This window comes from Pomacea canaliculata, linkage group LG2 (assembly GCF_003073045.1).
Source record: "Pomacea canaliculata isolate SZHN2017 linkage group LG2, ASM307304v1, whole genome shotgun sequence".
Taxonomy (NCBI): Eukaryota; Metazoa; Mollusca; class Gastropoda; order Architaenioglossa; family Ampullariidae; genus Pomacea; species Pomacea canaliculata.
The window spans coordinates 8,152,446-8,176,950 of record NC_037591.1 but is presented as its reverse complement, the minus strand read 5'-3'; the positions used below and the strand labels follow the sequence as shown (position 1 = coordinate 8,176,950).

Genomic DNA, 24,505 nt, shown 5'->3' with positions numbered 1-24,505 from the left:
GTTGCCATACCAATCCTGATACGGATCTCTGCTGTACAGCAACCATCTCTAGTCAGGGTGGCACCCAAATACTTGAAGCTGTTGACCTCCTCCAGTTTCTGGCCGTTCATGACGATGTTGCTGCTGCTGTCGGTGGTGGAAATAATCATTACTTTGCTTTTTTCTGAGCTTATTTCCATGCCATAGGCCCCCGCTCGCCTGGAGAGTCTGTCCGTCAAATCCTGAAGTTCGTTGTTACTGCCTGCCATGAGGTCAATGTCATCTGCAAAGCGGAGGTTGCACAGGGGTCTGCCACCAATGGAGATTGAGGTAAGGTGGTTGTGGAGGGTGTCCTGCATGATTTTTTCAAGGAAGATGTTAAAAAGGATGGGAGAGAGTAGGCACCCTTGACGGACCCCGATCGTCATCGCGAAGAACTCGCCTAGGTGGTTGTTGAGTAGTACCGCGCTGGAGGCGTTCTTGTAGAGTGCTGCTACCATCTGGATCAGTCCCTCCTCTATGTTGAATGATCTCATGACCTGCCAGAGTCCATCGTGCCAGACACGATCAAAAGCTTTTTTGAAGTCGATGAAGTTATGGTATAGTTGACGTTGATGCTCCAGGTGTTTTTCTATCATAACACGGCAGTTAAAGATCTGTTCTACCGTGCTTCTTCCAGCCCTGAAGCCAGCCTGTTCTTCTGCCAGCAGTTCCTCTGCAATAGGTTTTAAGCGGTTGAGGATGATTCTGAGCATTACTTTGCTTGGGTGACTTATCAGACTGATGGTTCTGTAGTTCTGGCACTGCCGCAGGTTCCCTTTCTTAGGGAGTGGGATGATGATAGACTGAGCCCATTCTTTTGGCCATTTCTTTTCTTCCCATATCATTTCACTCCTAAATTGTTGGTTTGTTTAATATTAGTATAATACAACGAGTTCTGCAAAAATTCTTCAACAAGGCTCACCTCTAAGAAATAGCAATTAAGTAGCTGTCGTTTTTGTTTTTGTTTTTTTTTTAATTACTGGAGAAAAAATGGAATTTACCATCACTTCAAAGCAAGTTACAAATTCCCATAAAGTGCATTTCAAAATTAGGTAAAGAAAAGAAAACGTATGTAAGAGCAGCGGTTATGTGGCGTGCTTCTAAAAGCACTTCATAAGAGCTGTCAGGGCGGAACCTAACAAGCAGTTCATAGAACAAAAAGTTTGTTTCCAGTATCTTTTGGATCTCTTCTTGAGGTTCTTCTTCGGCACTGTTTACAGAAGTTTGCCCTGCCACGGTACGCCAGGGGCCTCCTCCTCTTAATTTGTAAAACTTATCACAAATCCGAAACCGCTAACGGCATCTGCAAGCGGTTCACACGGTACAGGCACGGCCTGCTGGCGGGAGCGCCTTTCGACTCGTTCGACGACGGTTGATGAGTAAAGAGCCACACTTTATGAAGCCTTTCTTCCTTCAGCTTAGCCATCATGCAGGGGTTTCAGTGCCAGGTGAAAGTAGTGAGCAGGAATCACGCCAAATATTTGCTAGTCAAAGGAAGACCACAGCGTGGCTCTGCGAAAACAGCACTCTTGAAGAGAGAATAAAACCAATCAACCACTGTAAGTGCACGCCTCACTGGTTTTCATGAATTAATCGTATCATTTTCCACGCATACAAGTGCCTCAAACAGAGCGTAAGTTTTAGGCACTTGACTGCATGGAAAAATCGGCACAGCATTCGATCTGCTGTTTCATCCCTTGTCGAGTGTCCCGAAAACGAGACTTCCCTATTTTCATGTCCGATTTGCGCGTGTGTGTGTGCTTATTTTACCTTCATTGTATTGCCGTATATGCAGCTTAACGGTAAACTATGAAAGAAATGATTTCAGATTTTGAAAGTGAAGCTCTAAACAGCATTCACAAAAAGATTTACATCAGCACGCCTTTTTAACTCTCGCACACAGACAGCATGTAGGCCCGCAAACACTTATCAGGGATATGCTTACGTGTATACAGAGATAATTGATGAAAAGTTTATTGCACCAGAACAAAACAAAAAACTCCTCATATATATATATCCAGTAAATTGTATAGTTGAAAGCAAGAAAAATCTAAATGGTATATGATTTTTGCAGTTTACCTTTAAACAGTTTCTATTCTTTCAAATCATCTTCAAACTGTGGTCAGTTGCAACAGAATTCCTCTTTATAGGAACACATGACTTTTCAGATCACACATTTGAAAAATCTGTTAATAGTATCTTTCCATTCATCATGCTCTATAAATTTGCAATTTAAAAAAGTTCTTTTTAAAACGTCATGCAGAAAACACCTGTATCTTAAAATATATTGAGCAAAGCTATTTTAATACTAATGAAGGCCAGCAACTTATACAATTGGGATAATGAAACAGTGCCTTTCTTTCCAATCTTGCCTAAACTGTGTGCACTCAGCAAAAACTACAAGCAAAGACCTGCAGATCATGATCTTTTAATGTCTGTCCAAAGTGAAGATGTTTGAAACTAAAACATCTGTACATAAAATCTCATGAATTCTATCAAGTTCTGTACTTCCCCCTTTCCACTCGTGCTCAACAACTCCTGTAGCAATTGTAAATATCTTTTACTTTTAAAAGGTGAGATGTTCAAATTCAGAGTATGTTCATGCATTTCTGATAGTAATTACCCACCATGGCTAAACCTTTACCCTCTATGACGAAAATATGGACCATACAGCATTTATTTTTCTTTTCCTTAACCACAAAATACAAAGGCATCCCTATAAATAAAATGTTTCATAGGAAACTGAAATTTAAAAAAGGAAAATGCCACAAAAAATGCTTGTATTTTATAGCAAAAAACCCTGAACAGTTGTCATGATATCAATGTCTGACTACAAAATCGCTTCAGTGGCAAAAAAAGCCTACTGTGGCTCTTACACAAAAAATCCATGACTTGCTTTGGTTTTTCTACAAGATGAGCAGTTAACTTTTGTTTTTTTTTAAAAAAAAATCCTCTTACGTTCCTAACTACAATCTATTTTATTACTGTTTTGAATATTGCAGGATGTGTATCAATAAAATGAACCAGATAAACATAAACCTCAATACCTTCCTCATTACCACCTTCTGTAGATATTTCAAGAAAGAAATGCAAAAACTTGTAATGTTCTAATTTTGCACACTGCACAATGAATCCCCCTAAATAATACAAACAGCAAGGCTAAACTGTTAATTCAATATTATGCTGACATAGCTCACAATGAAAATGAATCCTGGAAATGAAGGATTCGGTAAAATCTAAGGTGGTGAAGCACCAACATCAATTACTGAAGGAGAAGTGGGGGTTGAACAAAACAGAGTAAAAATGCATGCATGTGTTTATGGATAAGCCACACACACAAAAAGGAGAATGTTGGGAAGGTGAGAGGATAAGAGTTACATCAAATTACTGAGCCTGCCACCTTAAGTTATGCCAGCATCCTTTGTCATGTGAGCAGTATGTGTAACTGATGTTGAACTGCAATGTACTGCAGTAATGACAAAATAAACTAAGACCCTCACCTGTGATTCCTGGACAAAAAGATAAAACAACCATCACATGTGATTCTTGAACATTACCATACAAAGAAAATTGTGCCAACTGTCTGCTGAATGCAAAAGCAGACAGCATGGACACTTCAAGCTGATATCTCTCAAGCTGACCATGACAGCAGTTACACATCACTAATACAGATGTTCATTCATTTCACTGTCATTACAAGATTTAAAAACACAAAACTGTCACATTCACAATCTCGAGGACAACTCACAATTAAGAAGTGAAAAGAAGTGTATCCACTGATGTATGGATAAAGGGATGAAGGGGCATGGGAGACCAACAGTACTGTTACCATACTGCATACTTTGGGTGTAATCTACACTGTTGCACCCCCTTCCAAGAAGTTAGGTAAGACAGTTATAATATTTCAATGAGTTACAGGGCTAGTAAAGTTAAATGTATGATTAACCTTAAGATGCTCTTAGGGGGAGTATTAGGAATTAACATATCTGATTTGCAGGATTTGTTTGACAGGTAGCAAAGGCTAATACATCATATACATAAATAAAGAAAAAATTACCAATCCCACTGTAGAGAAATATTTTCCGACAATATATTCATTTGTAAGTTTAGGGTTTAGCAAGAACCACACACACCAAAGAAATAACTAATAATTATAAAAAAAATTATAGAAGCTAGTTATGTCACAAACTGCTACTAGCTCTACTTATCTTAAATGAGGTTTTAAAAATGCAAATGAGATGTGGTGTTCTAACGTAAATCCAGCAGTACTTAAGATGAAACATAAAAAAAAAACCTAATATGCTTCTTTCCAAATGCATGACTATGAAAACAAAAATCTACACAAGCATTTAATAAAGTCTAGCTGATTAGTTCAACAAGTCTCATATCTGCATCATTATTCTAAAAGCTTGGATCTTATCAAATAAAAAACTATTAACAACCTTTTTAACATCAGTATTTTTTCGTGTCAAGGATGCTGCTCTGATCAAGAAATGAGTGATAAGCTAAAGGCCTTAAAATTTATAATCCCAAATTCTTTGTACAGTTATGCAGAAACAAAGAAGGCTAAAAAGCAAAATTTTAATACTTTTTATATCTTACTAGGGAAAGAAATGTAAAAACTTGCAAAATGCATATTTATATATATGGATTGTTATTTTGATGGTGAGATGCACCAGAGCAACAGAAAAACAAGTTTGCTGAAATAGGAAAAGAAAAGTATCAGGAATGTGACAGATCTTCCAGAGACTGTGCAAAAATATTTCTAAGTTTATTTCTAAAGTGTAGACTTGACCATGGTGCCTATCTAAACCTCTACCACTAATTTGGTTTAATACCCTTATATTCAAACAATGATGACCATTTGATGAAATTTATCACTTCTTAAAACTGATTATGTGCTTGTTCTTAAAAATAACAATGTCATATCACCATTAAAGTGTCAATCACTGAAGCATATCAGGAAAATAAAGACTAGCTTTTGTTTAAAAGAACTAGATAGAACTTACACAATGTAACACTTCTGGTTTTGTCAAAGCACTCACAGAAGAACTTAAGGTATGAAACACATGTTAGTATACAATACAGTGCAGTAAGAAACTTTCAAGAAAAAGACAATCCCTTCCAAAAATGCTATTATATACAATGTTCACACACAGAATCTTCAAGAGAACATAACACAAAATAATACTTTTGCGGGACCAGACGAAAACTCAAAATAAATATGCAACTTAAAATAGCATAATTCTCTGCCACCAAGCATAATTACACATTCTTCCCTTGATCAGGCATGGCACAGAGCTCACAAAATGGACTTTCACCTCAGAGAGATGTCAGTCATAAAGGTCACAGGCTGTAAAAAATTAGGAATGTGTAAGACACCTGTGCCAATGTTGCTAGCTTTTTTTTTTTTTCAATCAGTGAAAATAATGACAAAGAATACTGTAGTAATTTTGGCACCTCTAATGTCCAGATGTTTAGAAAAGAAATACCAAATGGAATGGCATGGCATGCATAGGTATGAACATACATGACAGCACAATGCCTTGTTTATCTTTTTATGCTTAAGCAAATCAATGACCTAAACAGTTTTGTGTTGTTTGCAAAATGATGAACTAGGATAATATACAGCTACATCTGTATGCAACAACTATTTCATGCACGCAGTGACAGATCTCCAGAGAATTATCAGAAAATATTACAGCAGGTGCCCAAATATGATAATCTAACATTCATTGTCTCAGCAAAATAAATAGCGTAAGTCCAGCCCAACATGCTATAAAAATGCACTGGGGTTTGCCAAGGGATCTTTCTGGTTCCTGTACCGCATTGCTAACCATACACCAATGATCTGCAAAAAAAAGATATTCCGTGTTATATTAATGGTTCCTTTCATGTCTAAATGAGTGAATGTTTATGCCATGTAAATTACGAACAAAGGAATATCAAATAACATGCTTAAAAACAATGTAGAAACCTTTCTCCAAAATCTCACCATCTACTGTTCCTGACAGCTCTGTTAAATATCTATACAACAGCCTTACTGCATCAAAAACTGTGCCTTAGCTTAACTATTTTTATACAGTTTGCATTTGTAGACATGAACATATTCACAGATACTAATCTACTGCGTCAATTCTGTCTGTATTGATCAAGTTAATGTCTGCACTGAATTTACTGGAGAGTCAAACAAGGACCTCATAAATATGGAAAGATTTTGTGATACATCCACATTTGTTTAAAATTATTCTGTAAAGCCACAAAACAAAATGCAACTGAAAAATAAAAGTATTATGCAGTTGCTCCTTTCATTTTTGAAGGGAAGGGGAATATTAACTGTTTACTTCGATAAATTACAAAGAATACTTTTGCAAATGTTCAATCTGCAAATGAAGCAAATTAAAAAAAGTAACTCTTCAAGAAACTTGAAGTATCTAGATACATGTATGCAACAAGTATGAGAATCTAAAGTATCCATCTGTAGTACTCTAAGCAATTAAAACATGATTGTAACAAGTAGTCAAAATAATTTGCCTGTTTCTGAACATCTATGTAACCAAACACAAGAAGTTTTTTACTCAAGCTGGTCAATGTTTATGATAACAATGGAGAAAAGGAGACAATAAAAACACAAACATAACCATTTCCTAGTTGTCATTATCAGCATCTGCTTTGTAGTAAAACGAGCAAAAAGAAAGGGTTGCATAGCAATGCATTCACCATTTGTGGTTGTTACTTACCTCAGCAAAAACTAGCAGAAATATATAAATTAAATAACAAAGAAGACTTAACAAACCATTAACATGGTTAACTTCTGATATGCTTTCCAAAAATAACAACAAAAACATTATTTGTTCCAGTAAGCACTTCTGGACATTTCCTCGTCCCCTTTATCGTGCTTTATGACCAAACTTTTCACTGTAAGATCATCATGTTTTCACGCTCGCAAGAACAAAGCATTTCTCAAAACAAAACAAAAAGCCCTACTACCAAATGCCCTTTTTAAGGAATCACCTGAAATTTATATACACACACACATGTGCACATGCTTATGCATACACATACAACGCCTAAGAACTACACATACATAGAAGTATGCCCAGTAAGGTCAATAAATTATAATCCTAACTATTTAGGCTCTCAAATTAGTTTTTTTAAAATAATTATGACTGTGCTTATGCCATAAAAATAATTTCACAAAGCATTTATCAAAATTTTTGACACTTTTCAGTGATAAGGTATTACAAGTAACAGGCCATGAGTGTTCAACAATGTTAGATGCAACTTATAGGATAATCAACATGCTTTTGGACAGAAAATAAAAGGATAAAAAACATTGCAAAGACCAGCAAGGCTGTAAGCATTGAACTAAAGTGACAATAGGCAACAGAGCAGAGGTAGCAATTGGGGTGGCAGGTAGGGCAACTGCCCTGCCTGAGAGGGGGGAAAGGCCCAGTGATAGGAGATTCTTTCTCTGCCAACACTTATGGCTCTCAGCCCCTCATATGAGACACCCAGCACCCTGTCTACTGCTGAGGCCGCCTCTGCTTAGAGGAGGGGTGGGCAATTAATTTTCCCAAGGGGCCGCATGAGAAATTGGGATGGTTTTAGAGGGCTGGATTAATATAGTTAACACAGTTTTACCCAATACTGTATATATAGGATATATACTGGCGGGCGGGCCAGATGCGGCCCGTGGGCTGGCCTTTGCCCAGGTCTGGCTTAGAGGCATTTACTTAATGTGTAACTAAATGAAGTCCGCAGCATATCAGCAGCAATGTATGTGAGTTGTGCACCTCAAGCTTTGCAGTAGCAGAAGGAAATGATACTTAAAACCAAGAATTCTACCATTAAATGCTACCTTCAGTTTGTGAAGCTTTAATGCATGAGTGTAAACTGTGTACAGTTCCATCAACTATATCTCCAGAAAAAAATCATGGAGAAAAGAAAGTCGAAGGAATCTGATTACTACAATGCCTCAATCAGGGGGTATTTATTAAGTTATATAAATACTCATTCTTAGACTCAATAACTATGGGACAGTGTGGGTGTATATATATATAGTTATTTATGTCTTTTCGATGACCTATTCTTTACCCGTGAAAAACATCTACCAGCATAGTCACTGATTTTAAAAAATATATATATATATAGCACATCCTGTGAATGTGATTCAAAGCCTTTTTAAAAGGAAGGTAAGCAAAAAGCTACCAAACCCTGAATAGAAAAGAAGAAGAATAAAGTCAAGAACAAGTGAACATGACAATCATATAGCAAAAGCAGTGTCAGAAGGTGTCATCCAAATGAGGTAATCAAAAAGAGGTATTTCACGAGAGTTTTTGAATTTAGTCATTCAATCAGTCCATTTAGTGCATTATAAAGCAAGAGAATGGAAACAGTTTGGACGAGCTTTCTCCATGGCCCAGGGTAAGCAAAGAGAAAGGCATTGAAATAAAAACATATACCTCCTTTCATGCTATGGAGTTACTGCAAACATTTTGCTCTATTCTTTTAGAGAAAAGCACTAGGGTTTGCACCAGGATCTTTCTGGTTTCGAAATCGAATTGTGATCCACACGCCAACAATCTGAAATTAACGATGCATGTTCAGGTGTTAACAACCGGGTTTAATGGGGCAGTGCCATGCAGGATGAAAGTTCAAAGCACCTGTGCTAGAGGAAAACATTAACACATACATTAAAAGAGGAAGAGGAAGGTTCAGAAGGTGTTCATGGTGAGTTAGGAAAACAAAAATCAAACTTTTATGCTTGTATACACTTTGTTTCATTTTAAATACATTCTACTATATATTTCTAATGTAATTTTTTTAACAGTTGTTTATCTCACACAAAACTGATAGCAACTCAAGTGTCTTATGATGGGATGCTGGAAAGCTATAAAGCATCATTCCAAAGACCCTGAAGTATGCAACTGGACTCAGTTAATGGTGACACATTTCCTTATGATTTTAAATTACACTTGTAAAAAAGGCTGGACCAAAATACTATTCATAACTTACCAACATATAACTCATTTGAAAAGGTGCATGGAGATACAGAACTGAGTACCTTTTGACTCCCAAGTCATAGGTTAATGGATTAAACTACAGCCATAAATATACCCTCTGTTCACTATATGTAAGTCTTCATAAAGCACACCCCAAAAAAAGTGACCAACATTCTGAAATTTTATCAAAGGGTCATGTTCACCAGAAACAAACAAATGATAATAAAACCCATCGATATAATCTTCGTTTACACAGACAATGAAGGCTCATTTTTTTTTTAATAGACAAGTAGTTCTAAAACCAGTTTATGTGGACAAATTGTTTATGCCTGTAAAGCAAATCATTTTTTTTCCTTAAACATAGTGTCATTTGTTAGCCTGGAAAGTTAAGAACAAGCTCCCTTCATCATGATTAAAACTACTCATTAACCTCCCAGCATTCACGCATATGAAATTAAAATGCCATCACAATGACCTTGCAAAGTCTTGACAATCTTAAGAAAATTTAGACTGCCTTATAATGTAAATGTTTACATGAAGAGATTTTATGAAGAGGATTTTAGGTATCTAAGGCAGTGGTTCTCAAACTAGTGGTCCATGGGCAGAAGTCAGGTGGTCCGCGGCTGACATTCGTCATATGTCAGCAAAGTGATGTGTGAAGTGATGCATTCCTCGCACTAACATTTTAATTACAAAGAGCGAGGTACGTAGTTCTATGTCAACTTATTACTATACTACTGTCACAGAAGTACATTTAGTTTTGAATTGTAATGAAACCAATGCTTCAATTTAAATTTGAAATTCGTAGTACAGAGTGACTTTTAGGCCTTGGTGGTCCGCCATATTTTTTACTTAAGTAAAGTGGTCCGCAGTCCGAAATACTTTGAGAACCACTGATCTAAGGTACCTAAAAGCAGAGTCCTAATTTTATTAACATTGCAATTACAAGTCTGTCATCAAGGTTGAAGTCAACAAAAATCACAAAAGTCATCTTCTTCAGACCTGTAAAGTCAAACGCCTTCACTTTTGATGTCATAATAAAATTCACTCTGGATAGGGGGAGGAATCGACATTATAAAAGTATTTTTTGAAACAGGTTACTTTACATATTTTTTACGAAAGATACTTATCTTACCTCCGTTAAACTGAAGAACAAACCAACACCGCCTGTCACGGAGAATGCATTATAGATAACTTCACGCATTTTTAACAAGCATGGCTGGCAAGGACAAGGTGGCTGCGATCCATTGATGATTCCTGAACAACAGAATGCATCGCTGTTTTTGTCACAGCAAGCTGCTACCTGCAAATTCAACACAGTACAAATGAGCACTTTGCCAGAGGAAAGGGGAAATCATTTCCAAGGGCAAAAATTGGTCACATTCTTTTCTTTGTTATACCACTAATACACTGGTAGTGTCTCATTTGTGCACAATAGCAAATACAACAGATTGATTAACAGAGTAAAAATTTAAGAACAACTTCCCAAAAGAGACACGAGAGAATAGAATTATAAAAATATCAGACACTGAAAGACCTTGTTAAAAACAATTTGCTGTGAACTTTATCCTGCCAGAGGTCTAACAATGTGAAAAACTTTTCTGGTACTGTACAGGATTTTCTGATCAAATCCTTTAAGAGGAGGAATATGCAATTCAAGATTTTCTTACAGTTACACAGACAGGGTGGCCCAAAGGCTCAAGAAAATCAAGGTCGGGATCCTTGAAACCACAGCAGTCAAACTGGCGCTGTACATCATGCCGCGTGTCATTGCTAGCCATCCGCCAGCCCTGCTCTGCTAAGGCATCTTTCTGGTCTTGGTTGACAGCTAGACAAGCGCAGGCCAGTGAGAATTGAAGCAGAAACAGCAGGAACAATATAATCATGTACTGCTGCCAGTCAAAGAAAAAGCTGGAATTTTTTGTTATTTTACCTATAAAGCTTTTGTTGCCCCAAAATAAATACAAGATAAATAAACAGCATGTCTAGCAATACTACATAAGCATACATTTCACAGATCATATAATTACTGCTTTGTGAACACTTACTTACAAAACAAATTTATAAAACTTTCAATGGCTCATGTAGATGGTGCTGAATTATTTTTAAACTGTGCAAAATAGGGGGTTTTTTTTTGGTAGGGGTAGTAGGGGAACAAAAACTTATGTGTGGCTTTTTGAAAGGAAGAAGTCTTAGGCAACTTGGGTAAATGCTGACAATCCAAGCTGAAACATAAATGTAGTTCATTATTCAAATCTGAATGCTGGCTAGGTCTAAGAGGAGAAGGGAAAAAAAAACCAAGAAAAGATTTCACTGAGAGACTCTGTAAATAACATAATTTTCAGGCATTGTTGATTTGTGCCATGTGCTAACACCAGAAGAAAAGCTTACAGCTGTAGTGTAGACCAGTGCATCATTAACTTAAAATGTTTCTGCACACTCAATGGCAAACCTCCTATGGAACATCTTTCGCAAAAGACTGCATCCAGCAGTTAATTAATTAACATGCTCACCTTGTGTGAAAAAAACCCCCAACAACACGCCTAAAACATGAAGTGTTTTATTTGGCTGCTATTTATTTTCAAATCAGTGTTTTAGGTGCTCATATGGTGGAAACTGAGGTTATATTCTATCTTTACTGATAGCAATATCATGCCCATTTTAAAATCTACATTCTTGCTCATCTTCTCAACTGAAAGTCCCTGTTTGCTTGTCTAGTACAGTAGTAAAAAAGGCATAATGAATCTCTTATTTTTCTCTTTATGATAATGCCTCAAATCAAAAAGAGAACTATATCACATGATAATATGAGTGAATAGTAAGCATGCCTAATACAAGCAAATTATTTAAGAAATGGTGAAAAAAGTAAAGAATATGAAGAGATAAAGCAACAGTGCTTAACTAAGAAGCTTATGGACAACAGGCATGTTTTAAAGGATACAAAAAAGAGTAGAACTTGATGATGCTTGGCTGCACCAATGAGACCAATGAGGGATATTATGAAAAGAAAAACACCACAAGCAATCAAACTGCCAACCAGTGTTAGGCTAGTCACCATGGCAGCAACCCTTCCATATGCAGCAACTCCAATTAAAATGAAGGATACCAGCTGGAATATATAAACAGCAGCAGTTAAAAACAATGTCAACCTCCAATTTAATCTCACACAGGCACTTTTCACCTGATTAAACTGCTAAAAGTATAATTTTCAAGTGCTTTTTAGGTGAGTGGGATTTAAGGTCTGTGGCAGACAAGCTGAGCTAATAAAATAAGGATAACAAAACTGCAAAGCACCAGCTTTGGTAGCTCTGCCTGTGTGAACCATAGAATTTTGTTATGGAGACACATAATGCTGGACATTATGCTTGACTGTTTCATTTTTAGTAGTTAAACCCAAGGATTCCTTTTTTTTTTCCTTTCCAGAAATGACCTTTTTGATAATATTCACTAGGGCCTAATGCCCACGTAATTGATTAAGGTCTTAGGGCTATGCTTCATGCACTAAAACTGAAAAGATGTGTAGTTCCATCAAAGTTTATTCTGAGATGATGTACACAATATTATGAATGCTTTTGAACATACTATTGCTCACGTTTACTTGGAACCCAATCCTACACCTGGCTCTTACAAGCAATTGCATATGCTGACTCACCCAAAATGGCAAATAAATAAATAAAAAGCAAACAAACACCAACAACAACCCCAAAACTTTATCTATCAATATTAACTTGACTGTTGTTATGCCGATAATCCCGCAACAAGTCTCTGACTTTTGATGGCCAAGTAAATGCTAAACGTCTGCAACACTCTATTTCCAAGGTAAATTTTGAATGATATATCGGTGTTTATCAAAACTGACACAATGCCCTAATCAATCGGCACCTTTTCAATAATTAGTCATTCTGCGGTATTTCCCTCATACCGATATCGAGACAAAGCAAAATGGAGGTGGAGGGGTCTGGCACACGTTTGGTACGACCCGTTTTTTCAGTGTAAGTGGTAACATCATTTAAGTATCTCATTATCTGGGCATGATGTTCATCGATGGGATAGGAAGCCACGTCATGTATGAAACATTTGGTCATCGGCCATGACAAATCAGACTAATCCTAATCTGAACACTGAGCGCAAGTGAATTCAGACACAGGCCGACACTAACGACGTACATTACAGTTAAACATATTTTTATTAAATAGGTCTATGAGTTATTAGTAAAATAAACAATATGTGTATTTAAATACTCACGATATATAATACATTCAGCACTATAAGTGCATTTTTTGAGCAGTTAAAGCCACCGCACACCATCTTTGACAGTATACGCAAAATCGTATGCGTCGTGCGATCGAAGACAGCAGTGGTTTTAAACTAAATGAGAATATAGCATCTTAGAGATTTGGCATCTTTCCCTACCTACCCCATCCTCTTTTTTATTTTTAAATCAGCTTCTTTAATCGTCTTTCTCGCTATTACTTATTGTCTTTTTCTTTTCTTTCTTTTTTACTCGCGCTTTTCTACATACTCAGCCTACGCGAGGGATCATTGAAAAGAAAATAAGAATTACAGTAATCTTAACCCTTACACGATACAATAATACGAATACTAGGTTCATATTAACAGACATAAAGAGTCTTTGCATTATCTTTCTCAACAGCATTGTAAAAAAATTCAAGCTGATCATTCACGACAGGAAAATGTATATTGCTGTAAAATGGTTAAATGTTCCGTTGATTGATATTTCTAAATGGCTTGAGTAGCTTGACCGAGATTGACATCATGTTGTCTCGGTTATCCGTGATTTAGATCAAGCGGAGATAATTCATTACGGGGTCAAGATTCGTGCACGCCAGAGGATGCACCGTAAAAACAACTCTCGAATGAACTTCTAGTATTTGGTCTGTTGTGCTGCTTTTGTTTTCAGACGATGAGTGAAAATTTGAATAGTCAAAACAGGCACCAGGGTGTCAAAATAAACCCTGTTCAACAAATGATAGCTTCATGTTCTGGGGCAATCCTTACATCATTTGTAGGTAAGTCGGCCAGGTTTACAGGTTTTTGGGGCAAAGATTGCATAATACAATATTACATAGAGAGAGAGATTTGTGTCTCCCGTGTATGAATAGTAAAGAAAAACGATTAATGCAATTTATGCAGTTCAGACATGCATGATCCACGCACATCTGATTTGATTCGGACCAGAAAGATGAGAAGCACAAACACATTTACACATTCTGTGTGTACCCAAACAAAAACACACGTGCTCCGTAAGGAGGGACGCATAATAGCCATTAGGCTTTGGGACCTATAATTTTTTAAAGACTATCAATGAAGAGTTTAATTTTTTATATATATATCTTGAAAGCTCAATGAGCATAGGACAGTCTAAAATCAATAATTGTTTTTGCTATAAATTATATGTGAATTTAATTAAATATATTCAAGAGTTTTGTTTTGTATGGTGCATGCATGCCAAAATTAGAAAGTACACTGTAGCCTAAATAGCATTAAAAAAAACCCATCTGGGTAGTTGCTTTCTTGTGCAATGTCTTTGCTTTTCCGTATCCATAGATTTCTTTTAGTTTCTCTTAAACTTTCATTTGTTGCTGTTTTTACTTGTAATTGGTTTGCTTTCTGTTTGTGTGGATTTGACATTAACAGTTATGTTCTCTGCCATTACTTTAGATCTAATTCCTACTTCTCGTACTGTTTTCTGTTTTTTTAAAACTTAGTCTCACTTTAGATTCTCCTCTAGTATCTATTATCTATTGTTGTGTTTGTCTAGCTTTATATTCTGGAACTCTCTCTGAATTTTTTTATTGTTCTTAATTTTTCCAAACCTCACTTCACCAACACCTCATCGAGACAACGGATTCGAATTTGTCGCTTCTGTGCTGGTCTTCTTAAACAGCGCCCTTTGAAAATGGACCTGTTCTGCATCAATAGATCCCCTCCGAGTGCCAAGAATAAACTCACAGCCTCTACCTTTTTCTCAGAATTTCATGATATGCTGGACTATAGCAACGCACTCAGTGGACCTGTAGTGCTTCTTGGAGATGTTAATGTCCATTTTAACAACAAGTCTCATCCTGACTCAGTAAAAATGTCAGAATTGTTGCACACTTTTAGTCTTGTCCTGTCTGTTTTGCAGCCCTCTCATAAAAGAAATCACATCTTGGAGTTGTTGATGATCATACCCCAGTGTCTTGACGTCTGATGCTCCAGTCCAAATATGCACCTTGGTATTCACAGGTCTGTGTTGAGCTCCATGACCTGAAGTGTACTCGCCGGCAAGCTGAGCATGTTTGGCGGAAGACTGGACTCGCCGTCCACAAAGGAATTTATAATGCTGCCAAGCGAAGAGTTGCAAAATGTGTCAACAAGACCAAAACATCATATCTTCAGGCCCAAATAAATAATTGCACCTCCTCCAGAACACTTTTTGAACATATGCAATCGAATTACTGGAATTAGCAAGGCAACACCGCTGCCCTCTGCCTATCCTGCTTCACAGCTGCCGCAAGTATTGTGTGACTATTTCCCTAACAAGATTTCAGTCATTTGATCATCCTTGGATATCGGTGCCTGCCACATCTCCTGATATTCTTCTTGGATGCTCTCTGACCAAATTTCGACTAGTCTCTGGTGCAGATATAAAGGAAATTATTCTGAAAGCCAAGCCAACCCTGCCACCCCTATCCTTCGTTTTCTACACTAGTTTCCCATCTGTTCTCTCATCCAGTACAAACTGTCCGTGCTGTGTTTTAATTTCTTTGCTGGCACCTTCCCTGATTATTTCTCTGATCTGCTTTTTTCTTACATCCCAGCTACATGTAGACAACTCCGTTCCTCATCTGATGATCGTCTCCTTACTCTTCCTGTCACCAAAACAACAACACATGGCCACAGGATTTTTGGTTATTGTCTAGCAAAACAATGGAACTCTCTCCCTTTCCATATCTGCCTCCTACCCACTATTCAATCCTTTAAACGTGCACTGAAAGCGCACCTCTTCTGTAAACATTACTCCTAACAACCTTTCCCATAATGCTAGTCCTTTTTCACACCCATCCTTTGGCAATATTATGTTAATCTCAGCTCTTGTTCTAGTTTATTTGGTTCCTCTTTGTGTTTTTCAGTATTTGATTTTATTGTTTGTTTAGTGCACTTGTTTTTTTCTTTTATAGTTCATATGCTATTTGTTTGTTTTCCTGTCCCTTGTATTCTGTGTATGTTTCTTTCTTATTCTTAAGCACTAAGAGCATGCTCCTTAGGAATGTGAGTATGCGCTTTACAAATTTTGCACTTATTATTATTAGCTGAACCTAATGTGAGGAGCTACCTGTTCTATGTGATAAAATTGTTTCGTTACATCATTTTCAAGCAATAGGTAGTTGGCATGCTTACAAAAAAATCCAATTACAGAAATATTTGATTTGCATGTTTATCAGCTGGACTTCTTAGTTTGCATCTGATGATATTACAATTTAAAATCATTCAGGAACCTTTCTAAGTTAGTATTATTCAAATCACATAATTTTTTCATTATCCTGTGTCTAGTCACACCCTTGGATGTCGTCAAGATTCGATTACAAGCTCAGAAGAAACCTAATGCCTTTATGAAGGGAAACTGCTTTCTGTACTGCAACGGATTGATGGATCACATGTGTGCCTGTGTGAATGGACAGTCTGTACCATCAACTCAGGCATGGTACAGGAAACCTGGTCACTTCACTGGAATGCTGGTTAGCAAGTTTACAATATGTGAATAAGAATAATACTGTAAAAACATAAACAGTGTTTAAAACTTAAATTTAAAATAAATTAGCCGTAAAAGTCACGAAGAAACTATCACTTTTACAAATGTTTGTGTGCATGTGTAAATGATCAAATGTTGAATGCATGCAGATTTACTGGAAGAAAATGCATTTGAGCTCACAAAACATAACACTTAGGTAGCAAGTTTATATTGACACTTTCAGACTAAAGATATAACAATGGTTTTGATATACGATTATCTGAATATCAATGATTGTAGTGTCTCAAATATGTCGCATGTTGTAATATTAAGATATACCAAAAAACTCCTTGAGTTCTGATTCAGACATCTATTAATCTTTGCAGGATGCCTTTGTCAAGATTATAAGATACGAAGGAGTGACATCTTTGTGGAGTGGCCTGCCACCTACAATGTAAATGCTGTGTCTGTTAATTTGAAAAAGACAAAACTTTGATTGGCAATGATTTTAAGATTTAATAGCTGGTACAGATTTATTTTCAAATATATTATGTGTATGACTTAGTCTAATAACCCTGTTAGAAGCAAGCTCAATGGACTTCATTCATAAGTGAAAAGAGTAGCAAAATAAATAACACAGCAGCACACATTGCAAGCAATACAAGAAACAAAATAAAGGGTTGCGGGAGAGAAAGGTAAGTACAATAAGAAGAGAGACCACCAATGATTTGAAAGAGGTAGGTCTTAAAGCCAGTCTTGAAAGTTTCGAAGTTTGTTACATTGTGAGCAGTCCAGACACTTGAGATTTTTCCAGTTGTTTGATGCAAGACACATAACAATGGGAGCCCACATAAGCAAACTGGAGTGATCAACTTGGCTGGTTGAGTGTCATTGTGTGGCCAAGCCATGAAGACAACAATGCCTGAGGGTAGCCTCTTTGTAGCTGAAGCAAGCCCTACTGGCAATGTGTACCATAGGAAGGAGTAGTGTAACATGCTTGGCTTTGTGCTTAGGGAGCACAATATAAACAACATTATTTTAACCTCTCTGAATTTTGTCGAACAGACAGCTGGGGAGAGGGAAAGACAAAGTTGAAGTATTCTAGCCTGTGAAGACATGAGATTTTTGGCAGAGGCAATTGTTTACATTTCTCACTTGCCGAAAACATGAGATACTAACATCATGTAAGAATGGTGGAAGATGGGGTACGTTTTACAGCCAATGCTGTTTTATCATCATATATAAAGCAGTAATGGAGAGGCTTGCGCTGTCCTCACAAAAAACTGTTCGCGAAAAAATTTTATTCTCTGACACTTTACTCCCCAATGACAAAAAGGTGAAGGAGTGACTTTTACCAGAACACAGGGGTTACATGAATTTGCTTGAGAAGGATTGTGCCAAAAGCAACTGATAAATCAAGCAAAGGCAGCACTAAAATTGTGGTTCCCTACATAGATTACAATTCATGGAGTACATGAAGCAATGCTCTAAGCAGAATTGTGATTTTGATAAGCAGATTGAAAGGGCTCAAATAGCTTTAGTCAACCAAGCGCTTTTACATTTGGCAAAGAATACCCTCAAAGTATTTTGAACAGTGAAGGAAGAAGTCATCATAAAAATTAATGATTGACCATACAAAGTAAAGCATATTTAAACTTAAGGCAATATCGATACTTGGGGAAGTGGGAAAATTATTGATTAAGATGTGATCAAAGATAAAATTTATTGTGCATATAATCTGGAATCCTGCAAGAAGGGAAGAATAACTAATGGCTTTGGTGAGACTCTGATCATGAATGATAACTGGCATTGTTTTACCTTAATCCATTAGGTCTGTAAAGAGCATATTTCTGTCATATTTAAATTAGTAACCAGACTGCACTAATATCTAGATTCAGCATCAGAAAAGTAAAGTTTGTAGTTGACTGCATCTCTAATGATACACAAGACCTCATCACTATAAGTAGTGATGTCAAATATTTACCTTTCACAGGGTGATGGCAGTGCCAGCAACAGTAGTATATTTCACAAGTTATGAACAGCTGAAGGCCCTCTTTGCATATGATGAAAAGAACTTGCAGGACTGGTGGAAACCCATGGCATCTGGTGCAACAGCCAGAGGTACTTCATTTTGTCAGTGTCAATTTGACTTTTTGTTTTCGAAAGTTTGTTCTTCTCAGCACTGCATTTAAATGTAAATCCTTTCTGATGTGCTTACAAATAAAGATGGTTGGGTAAATAACTTTAAAGATAAATTGTACATATCTTTTTTCTCATTAATTTGTATCCCATTCTTTGTGATAGAAAATTAATATTTGTGTGTGTGTGTGTTTGTATGTATAGTTTGGGCAGCAACTGTTATTAGTCCACTTGAATTGGTAAGGACAAAGATGCAGTCAGAACAATTAACATACAAGGAAGTAGATAAAGCTGTGAGGACAACTATCAAAAGCGATGGAATCATTTCACTGTGGAAAGGCCTAGGACCAACACTTTTGCGGGATGTTCCTTTCTCAGGTATGTTTCTGTTGCCTGGTCCATCATTTCTTAAAAATTTTATTTGTTCATGCCAAGTATAAAAAAAAAAAATCTTTAGAATTAAATAAGGAAAAGATATCAAACCTGTATGGATTTTAAATTTACTGTACTCTGCTCAAATGCATATTCTCAGCTAGCTTGCAGCTAGAGCATTCTTATGTCTAAAACTTGGTAGAGGCAGTTAAATTTAAACCAGATCAGGTTTTTAAGAATGCACATGGACAGATTTGTAAGTAAAGTGTATTATGCTTAAACCTGTACTTAACCCCAAGCTCAAGTTGTAATTTTATGTAAAACCATTTGAATCTTGAGCGTCATTGTGGATAACCTGATTTTACACAAGCTGCAGCATTAAAGTTGTGTCGGGGTAATATCAAAAAAGTTAATGGGTCTCTTTTTGTGACAGTTTTCATTTTCATGCCAAAGCCGTTCACTTTTTTTGACATCTAAATAGAAAACTGTTCCTTACTGGTAGAAATAAATAACATTTTGATGTTTGTACACTGTTGTCTTTGAAGTGATGTCAGCAGCTCATTTAGAAACCCAGGTATAGACATCTTGATTGCAATTTCCAGAAAATATGATGAAGGGGCAAGAAGTTAAAATTTGTATCATTATTTGTTGACCTTTTTATTTGAGCAGCTTAGGGTGATTTTTATTTAAAACATATTTCTTCAGCTCTCTACTGGTTGGCATATGAAACTGCAAAGAGTGAGGTGTTGCGCAAGCATGGAAAAGAGTTGTCTTTTGGGGAAAGTTTCGTGATAGGAGGATCTGCAGGCGCAGTATGTTTCCAGTTTTATAATACATAATGATTTTTCTATGAGGAAGGGATATCGCTTATGATTTAGAATATTATTGAACTGTTTCTAAGTAAACAAAAGTTATTGTTTTGTAACTGTAAGTTGAAGGAAGTGGAAAATGCAAATTGATTATTTGTAATAATGTGAATAAAAATAAAGATTATGCAAAGCACTAACATATACTTACATATGGCTGTAATATGTTCGAATTTGTATTTATTGACTTTCTGATAAACAGTGCAGTCATGCCTGTGAAAGAAAGTGAGTTAACAAGATGTAAAAGTGAAATGAATTATTTTTATTGTTTGGTTTGTTATGCTTGTAAGTTGGAGAATTCATTCTATATGTGTGGATACATACCCAAAACAAGCTACTTTGCTGACAATGTGCAGGTAGCTTCAGTGGTGACTCTACCCTTTGATGTCATAAAAACACATCGACAGATTGAAGTTGGGCAAGAGATTTTTCTAAAATGTGAGTGCATGAGTACACTCTCTATCTCCTATACATATGCTACGATTATTGCTTTAAGACTATAAAAGCTGAGGCTTTTTTAACATTGGAGAATGCAAGAATAACTAAAAAATAGACTAAGGAGCATGCCATTCACTAATCAACATTTCATCACTTCTAAAAGCATGGCTGATCAATGTTGATCATTATTGTCAGTTAAGGTTTTTTATTTGCTTTAAATCTTCAACTGTACACGGCTTGGTAAACGAAAAATGAGCTAGCCTATCAATTAAAAAATAGAAATATTAAACTGATTGTTTAAGTCAAAATTGTTAAATGTAGCTGTAATTTATTTCATGGTGTTTTTTTTAATATGTTGATAATTGTCATTCTACAGCCAGTAAACATAGTAGTTCAACCTGGAAGCTCATAAGAAAGTTGTATATCACTGAGGGATTCCAAGCTCTCTTTGCAGGTCAGGTGCCTTGTTTTTGTTGGTTTTTTTTTTTGGCAACTTTTTACCATTAAATTTATTCACTTAGAAATTTTAGTATATACATCTTTCAATAAGTATTGATTTGTAGATGTTTGCTGTAAAAAGATAAATTACAAAATTTATCAGTGGTGTGTGGGAGATAGTGAAATAAAATTACTCTGGAGGAAATGGTAACGTTTTCTTATTATATCTGTATAGGGCTGGTTCCACGAATCATCAAGGTGGCCCCAGCATGTGCTATCATGATCAGTACTTATGAATACTTCAAGCAGCTTTTTCTTAAACTGAACCTACAGGAGCAAAAAAAGATCGCTAATGCTGACTCATCTCTTCAGAGTAAATTTTGAATCAGGATTATTGTGAGCTCAGTTTTATGCGCAAATAATGGACGTGACAGCTGTCACAATGTGAGGATTTGATTACATTCACTTCAGCCATAGACGCAGTTCAGTGCCTTGTTCCTTCAGTCCATGCATGCATCTCTATGTATATATTCTTGCTTGTGTGCAAGAGTGAACAAGACAGTTTTCAAATAACACTCGGCAGGGATTGTTAATGTGAACAGAAAGAAAAATTAACATTTGTGTGTCAAAGGTATGCTGAAATCTGAATGCAGTAACTTCTGTTTTTCATCTCCCTCTCACACTCTTTTATGATCTGGCAAAAATCCATTATTCCAGGAACAAAATGTGGTTAGCAGGATTCTTTTAATAAGCAAAAATGTATACCTCTCACTTTCTGTAAATTATAAGTTATAAATTTATCGAAATATTTTCCATATATTTTGTCACAAACTTATGGGAGATATTTGGTTTGTTGTCTTTCATTAAACATTCAATTATCCAGTAACTTTACCATCCCTATGCATACATTTCCTTATTGTTTGCACTTCATTGAAGGAAACAACTAAGAAAATTTTTATGTCACTGCTGGTGTGTGTTTTTTTATTGAATATGAAAATGTGCATAGTGTTAAAGAAACAGTTGTTTTGCCATGTATAGTCTTTGTGTTTCACACAGACATTGAGTTATAACAACCAACAGAAGGTATGGAAATACTCTTACTGCTTTGAAAAAAAACCTTTTATGGTTGCATTAGCTGTGTGGATCAGCACATGTTCAGCTTTATAGGGAAATATCTCATGTTTATCTGGGTATACATATAAGTAAAAATGCTTGTGAATGTGTGCAAGGAAATATAAATATTTATCATTGGTTAATGATTTCAATAGGCATTATAAACATAGTGGGTTTGTAGAAATGAGAGTAAGAACTGAAAAATAGTTTAATTTTGGGTGCTACATTCATTTAGTACATAAAAGTGTATGTTCCAGTCAGCATCTAGAAAAATCTGCCTGCACGGATGAAAATGAAATATATGGTACATGATCATTATACTCATCAATACGTGTGACCTGATCAGTGGCGTGAGAACCAGGTGGGCTGCCGCCCCCTCAAAAAAAAAATACTAAGGAGTCAAGAATGTGTATGTCATTTATTTTCAGCATGAAGTCTACCCCCTCAAACCTGAGCATCTTCCTACCTTACTGAAAATCTAAAGACTATTGTGTATATAGTGTATACTATTCCAAATATATCAGGAAAAACAGTGGGAACATAAATATCTATCGATATAAACCATTTTCTCCAAATTTCAAATAATGAAGGCAGAAGGCGTTAGTGGAATGAAATTCCATTTTTTGCTTGTCAGTTATTACACTATGGAAAATAAGTTATAATACCTCTTGCAGGTATAAATAGGAAGTTACCTAATGCATACTCTGTTCCAGTGGTTCTTAACCAGGGTTCGGTGAGTCAGTCTCAGGTGGAGCCTCCGCCACGGAGGTCAAGACACACCTGCAATTCGTGATGACACTAAAGAAGGGTTCGGTGAATGTGCATATGAAACTTGTGGGTTCGGTACCTCAAACAAGGTTAAGAACCACTGCTCTATTCCATGAAATAAAGATCTGAAGAAGCCATTTTCAATCATTACTTCATGAGTTGTAGGCGTATAGCATTTTCCTCGCACTAAAATATATACATGTTTTGTCTTTTTTGTGAAAGGACTACATTCCTGTGAAACCTAAGAATTTTATTATACTTAGTCTAAAATATATGATTTGAAGTAAAGATTCATATTGGATCTATGTGCTATAATAAAAACTTGCATATTATTTTTGCAAGAACTGGAAGACTTAAGTATATCAAAATCTATTTTTTGCATTAGATATGTTCATTTCTGTGTGCTGTAAGAGCAGTGTATATGTGCATCGCAAATGTGATGGCAGTATCAGTATATATATATAAACTTCTATATCTTGTATTACAAGTAGTAACAGTATTATAATCCAAAATCACCGCAGAACTTAAGTGCAGATCACGTTTCTAACAGAGACTTCAAAAATATGGTCTGTGATACATCAGAATACATGTAATATGCAGATCATATTTGGTAACAAAGACTAAAAAATAGGCGTGTAATATTCAGATTATATTTGCTAAGCCATTCAGGGTTAGGGTTAGTCAATAGGTTTCTGGTATTAATAATGTTCAAGCTACAGCTGAATTAAATGTCAGTCCTCTGTGTATGGGTAACCATGTTTTAAGGGTAGCATGAAGAAGTTTTGGTGCTAATTCCAAACTATAAAGCTGACAAGGATCAGAATCAACCCTGTATTTTGTCTGCATGACAAGTCATTGTAAATAAAAGCATGAACAGTTGAGCTGGTTTCAGTTCTGTTTGCAAGTATAGCATCTTAAGTGCCTAAAATTTGTTCAAGGTTTTCTACATTGTTTGCATGGATCCAGCCATGATCTTCTCTTGCCTAATACAGATTAAACTCAATTTTAAGTACTCATCAGGATAAATTTAGTTTAGCACATCAAAAATGTATCTGCCAATGCTATGCTCTCTTTTATATCTATATAGATGTACATACTTGAATAAAAATCTAAGCAATATGCACATGAAATATTAGCATAAAATTGTTTCCCTTTAATGTAAACATTGCATAGCCCAATACCCATAAAGAGAGTGAACTGTGTGACTCTTGTGAGTCTAGGGAATTGTTTTTAGAGACCAAACCATGTTTTACTACCTTCTACCTTCCATGATGCATACTGATCACTGGGTAGAGAGTGGGAGATCGAGTCACTGACACAAATCCATCTCAAATTAGCAACCTTCTGCTCTGACACCAAGTATAAAGCCTTTGCCAGAGACTTACATGTCTTGGAAACATTAGATCATCATTATCTTATTAACTTCAGAGTTAATAGTTTGTCATGAACCAGCCTGGTTCAAGGCCAGAACAACAGGACTGAAGCTGGTGATAAAACTTTAAAGAGGAGCAGCGGTTTGCCCTGGGGCGATACCAGACTGTCAGTTGGACAAATGGGGTAAGAATGTTTATCTCCCTAGCAGTAGCTGAGCCTGGGAATCAGTGGTCAGT

At 36.2% G+C, this 24,505-nt stretch overlaps 2 protein-coding genes across 4 annotated transcripts; one reads left to right on the top strand and one right to left on the bottom strand.

Moving 5' to 3' along the window:
• Positions 1–1,979: 1,979 nt before the first annotated feature.
• LOC112558320 (tetraspanin-13-like) lies at positions 1,980–13,481 on the bottom strand. 2 transcript variants are annotated; one of them, XM_025228736.1, is made up of 6 exons: positions 13,272–13,473; positions 11,968–12,135; positions 10,697–10,915; positions 10,162–10,329; positions 8,487–8,607; positions 1,980–5,872 (listed from the first exon to the last, which is right to left on the bottom strand). In XM_025228736.1, exons 1-5 carry the CDS (start codon positions 13,332–13,334, stop codon positions 8,533–8,535), a joined length of 693 nt encoding a protein of 230 aa, XP_025084521.1. In that variant the 5' UTR covers positions 13,335–13,473; the 3' UTR covers positions 1,980–5,872; positions 8,487–8,532. The 2 variants fall into 2 exon arrangements, with proteins under 2 accessions (XP_025084521.1, XP_025084522.1); XM_025228737.1 differs by lacking the exon at positions 8,487–8,607 and having other exon boundaries at positions 13,272–13,481.
• Positions 12,936–23,774, top strand: LOC112558317 (solute carrier family 25 member 40-like). 2 transcript variants are annotated; one of them, XM_025228733.1, is made up of 10 exons: positions 12,936–13,018; positions 13,948–14,056; positions 16,584–16,768; positions 17,148–17,215; positions 18,755–18,882; positions 19,105–19,278; positions 19,978–20,084; positions 20,495–20,576; positions 20,953–21,030; positions 21,250–23,774. In XM_025228733.1, exons 2-10 carry the CDS (start codon positions 13,951–13,953, stop codon positions 21,396–21,398), a joined length of 1,077 nt encoding a protein of 358 aa, XP_025084518.1. In that variant the 5' UTR covers positions 12,936–13,018; positions 13,948–13,950; the 3' UTR covers positions 21,399–23,774. The 2 variants fall into 2 exon arrangements, with proteins under 2 accessions (XP_025084518.1, XP_025084519.1); XM_025228734.1 differs by lacking the exons at positions 12,936–13,018; positions 13,948–14,056 and adding an exon at positions 15,199–15,542.
• Positions 23,775–24,505: the final 731 nt, after the last annotated feature.

What these genes read in the sequence shown, in the direction of transcription:
- LOC112558320 (XM_025228737.1), bottom strand. Translation starts at nt 13,334, where the DNA reads ATGGTGTGCGGTGGCTTTAACTGCTCAAAAAATGCACTTATAGTGCTG. An exon ending in TGCTGAATGTATTATATATC is followed by an intron (nt 12,136 to 13,271) that starts GTGAGTATTTAA and finishes TATATATTCCAG; the next exon opens with CTGGTATCCTTCATTTTAAT. An exon ending in ATCAAGTTCTACTCTTTTTT is followed by an intron (nt 10,916 to 11,967) that starts GTATCCTTTAAA and finishes GACTGGCAGCAG; the next exon opens with TACATGATTATATTGTTCCT.
- LOC112558317 (XM_025228733.1), top strand. Translation starts at nt 13,951, where the DNA reads ATGAGTGAAAATTTGAATAGTCAAAACAGGCACCAGGGTGTCAAAATA. An exon ending in GTCACTTCACTGGAATGCTG is followed by an intron (nt 16,769 to 17,147) that starts GTTAGCAAGTTT and finishes TAATCTTTGCAG; the next exon opens with GATGCCTTTGTCAAGATTAT. An exon ending in TAGGAGGATCTGCAGGCGCA is followed by an intron (nt 20,085 to 20,494) that starts GTATGTTTCCAG and finishes GACAATGTGCAG; the next exon opens with GTAGCTTCAGTGGTGACTCT.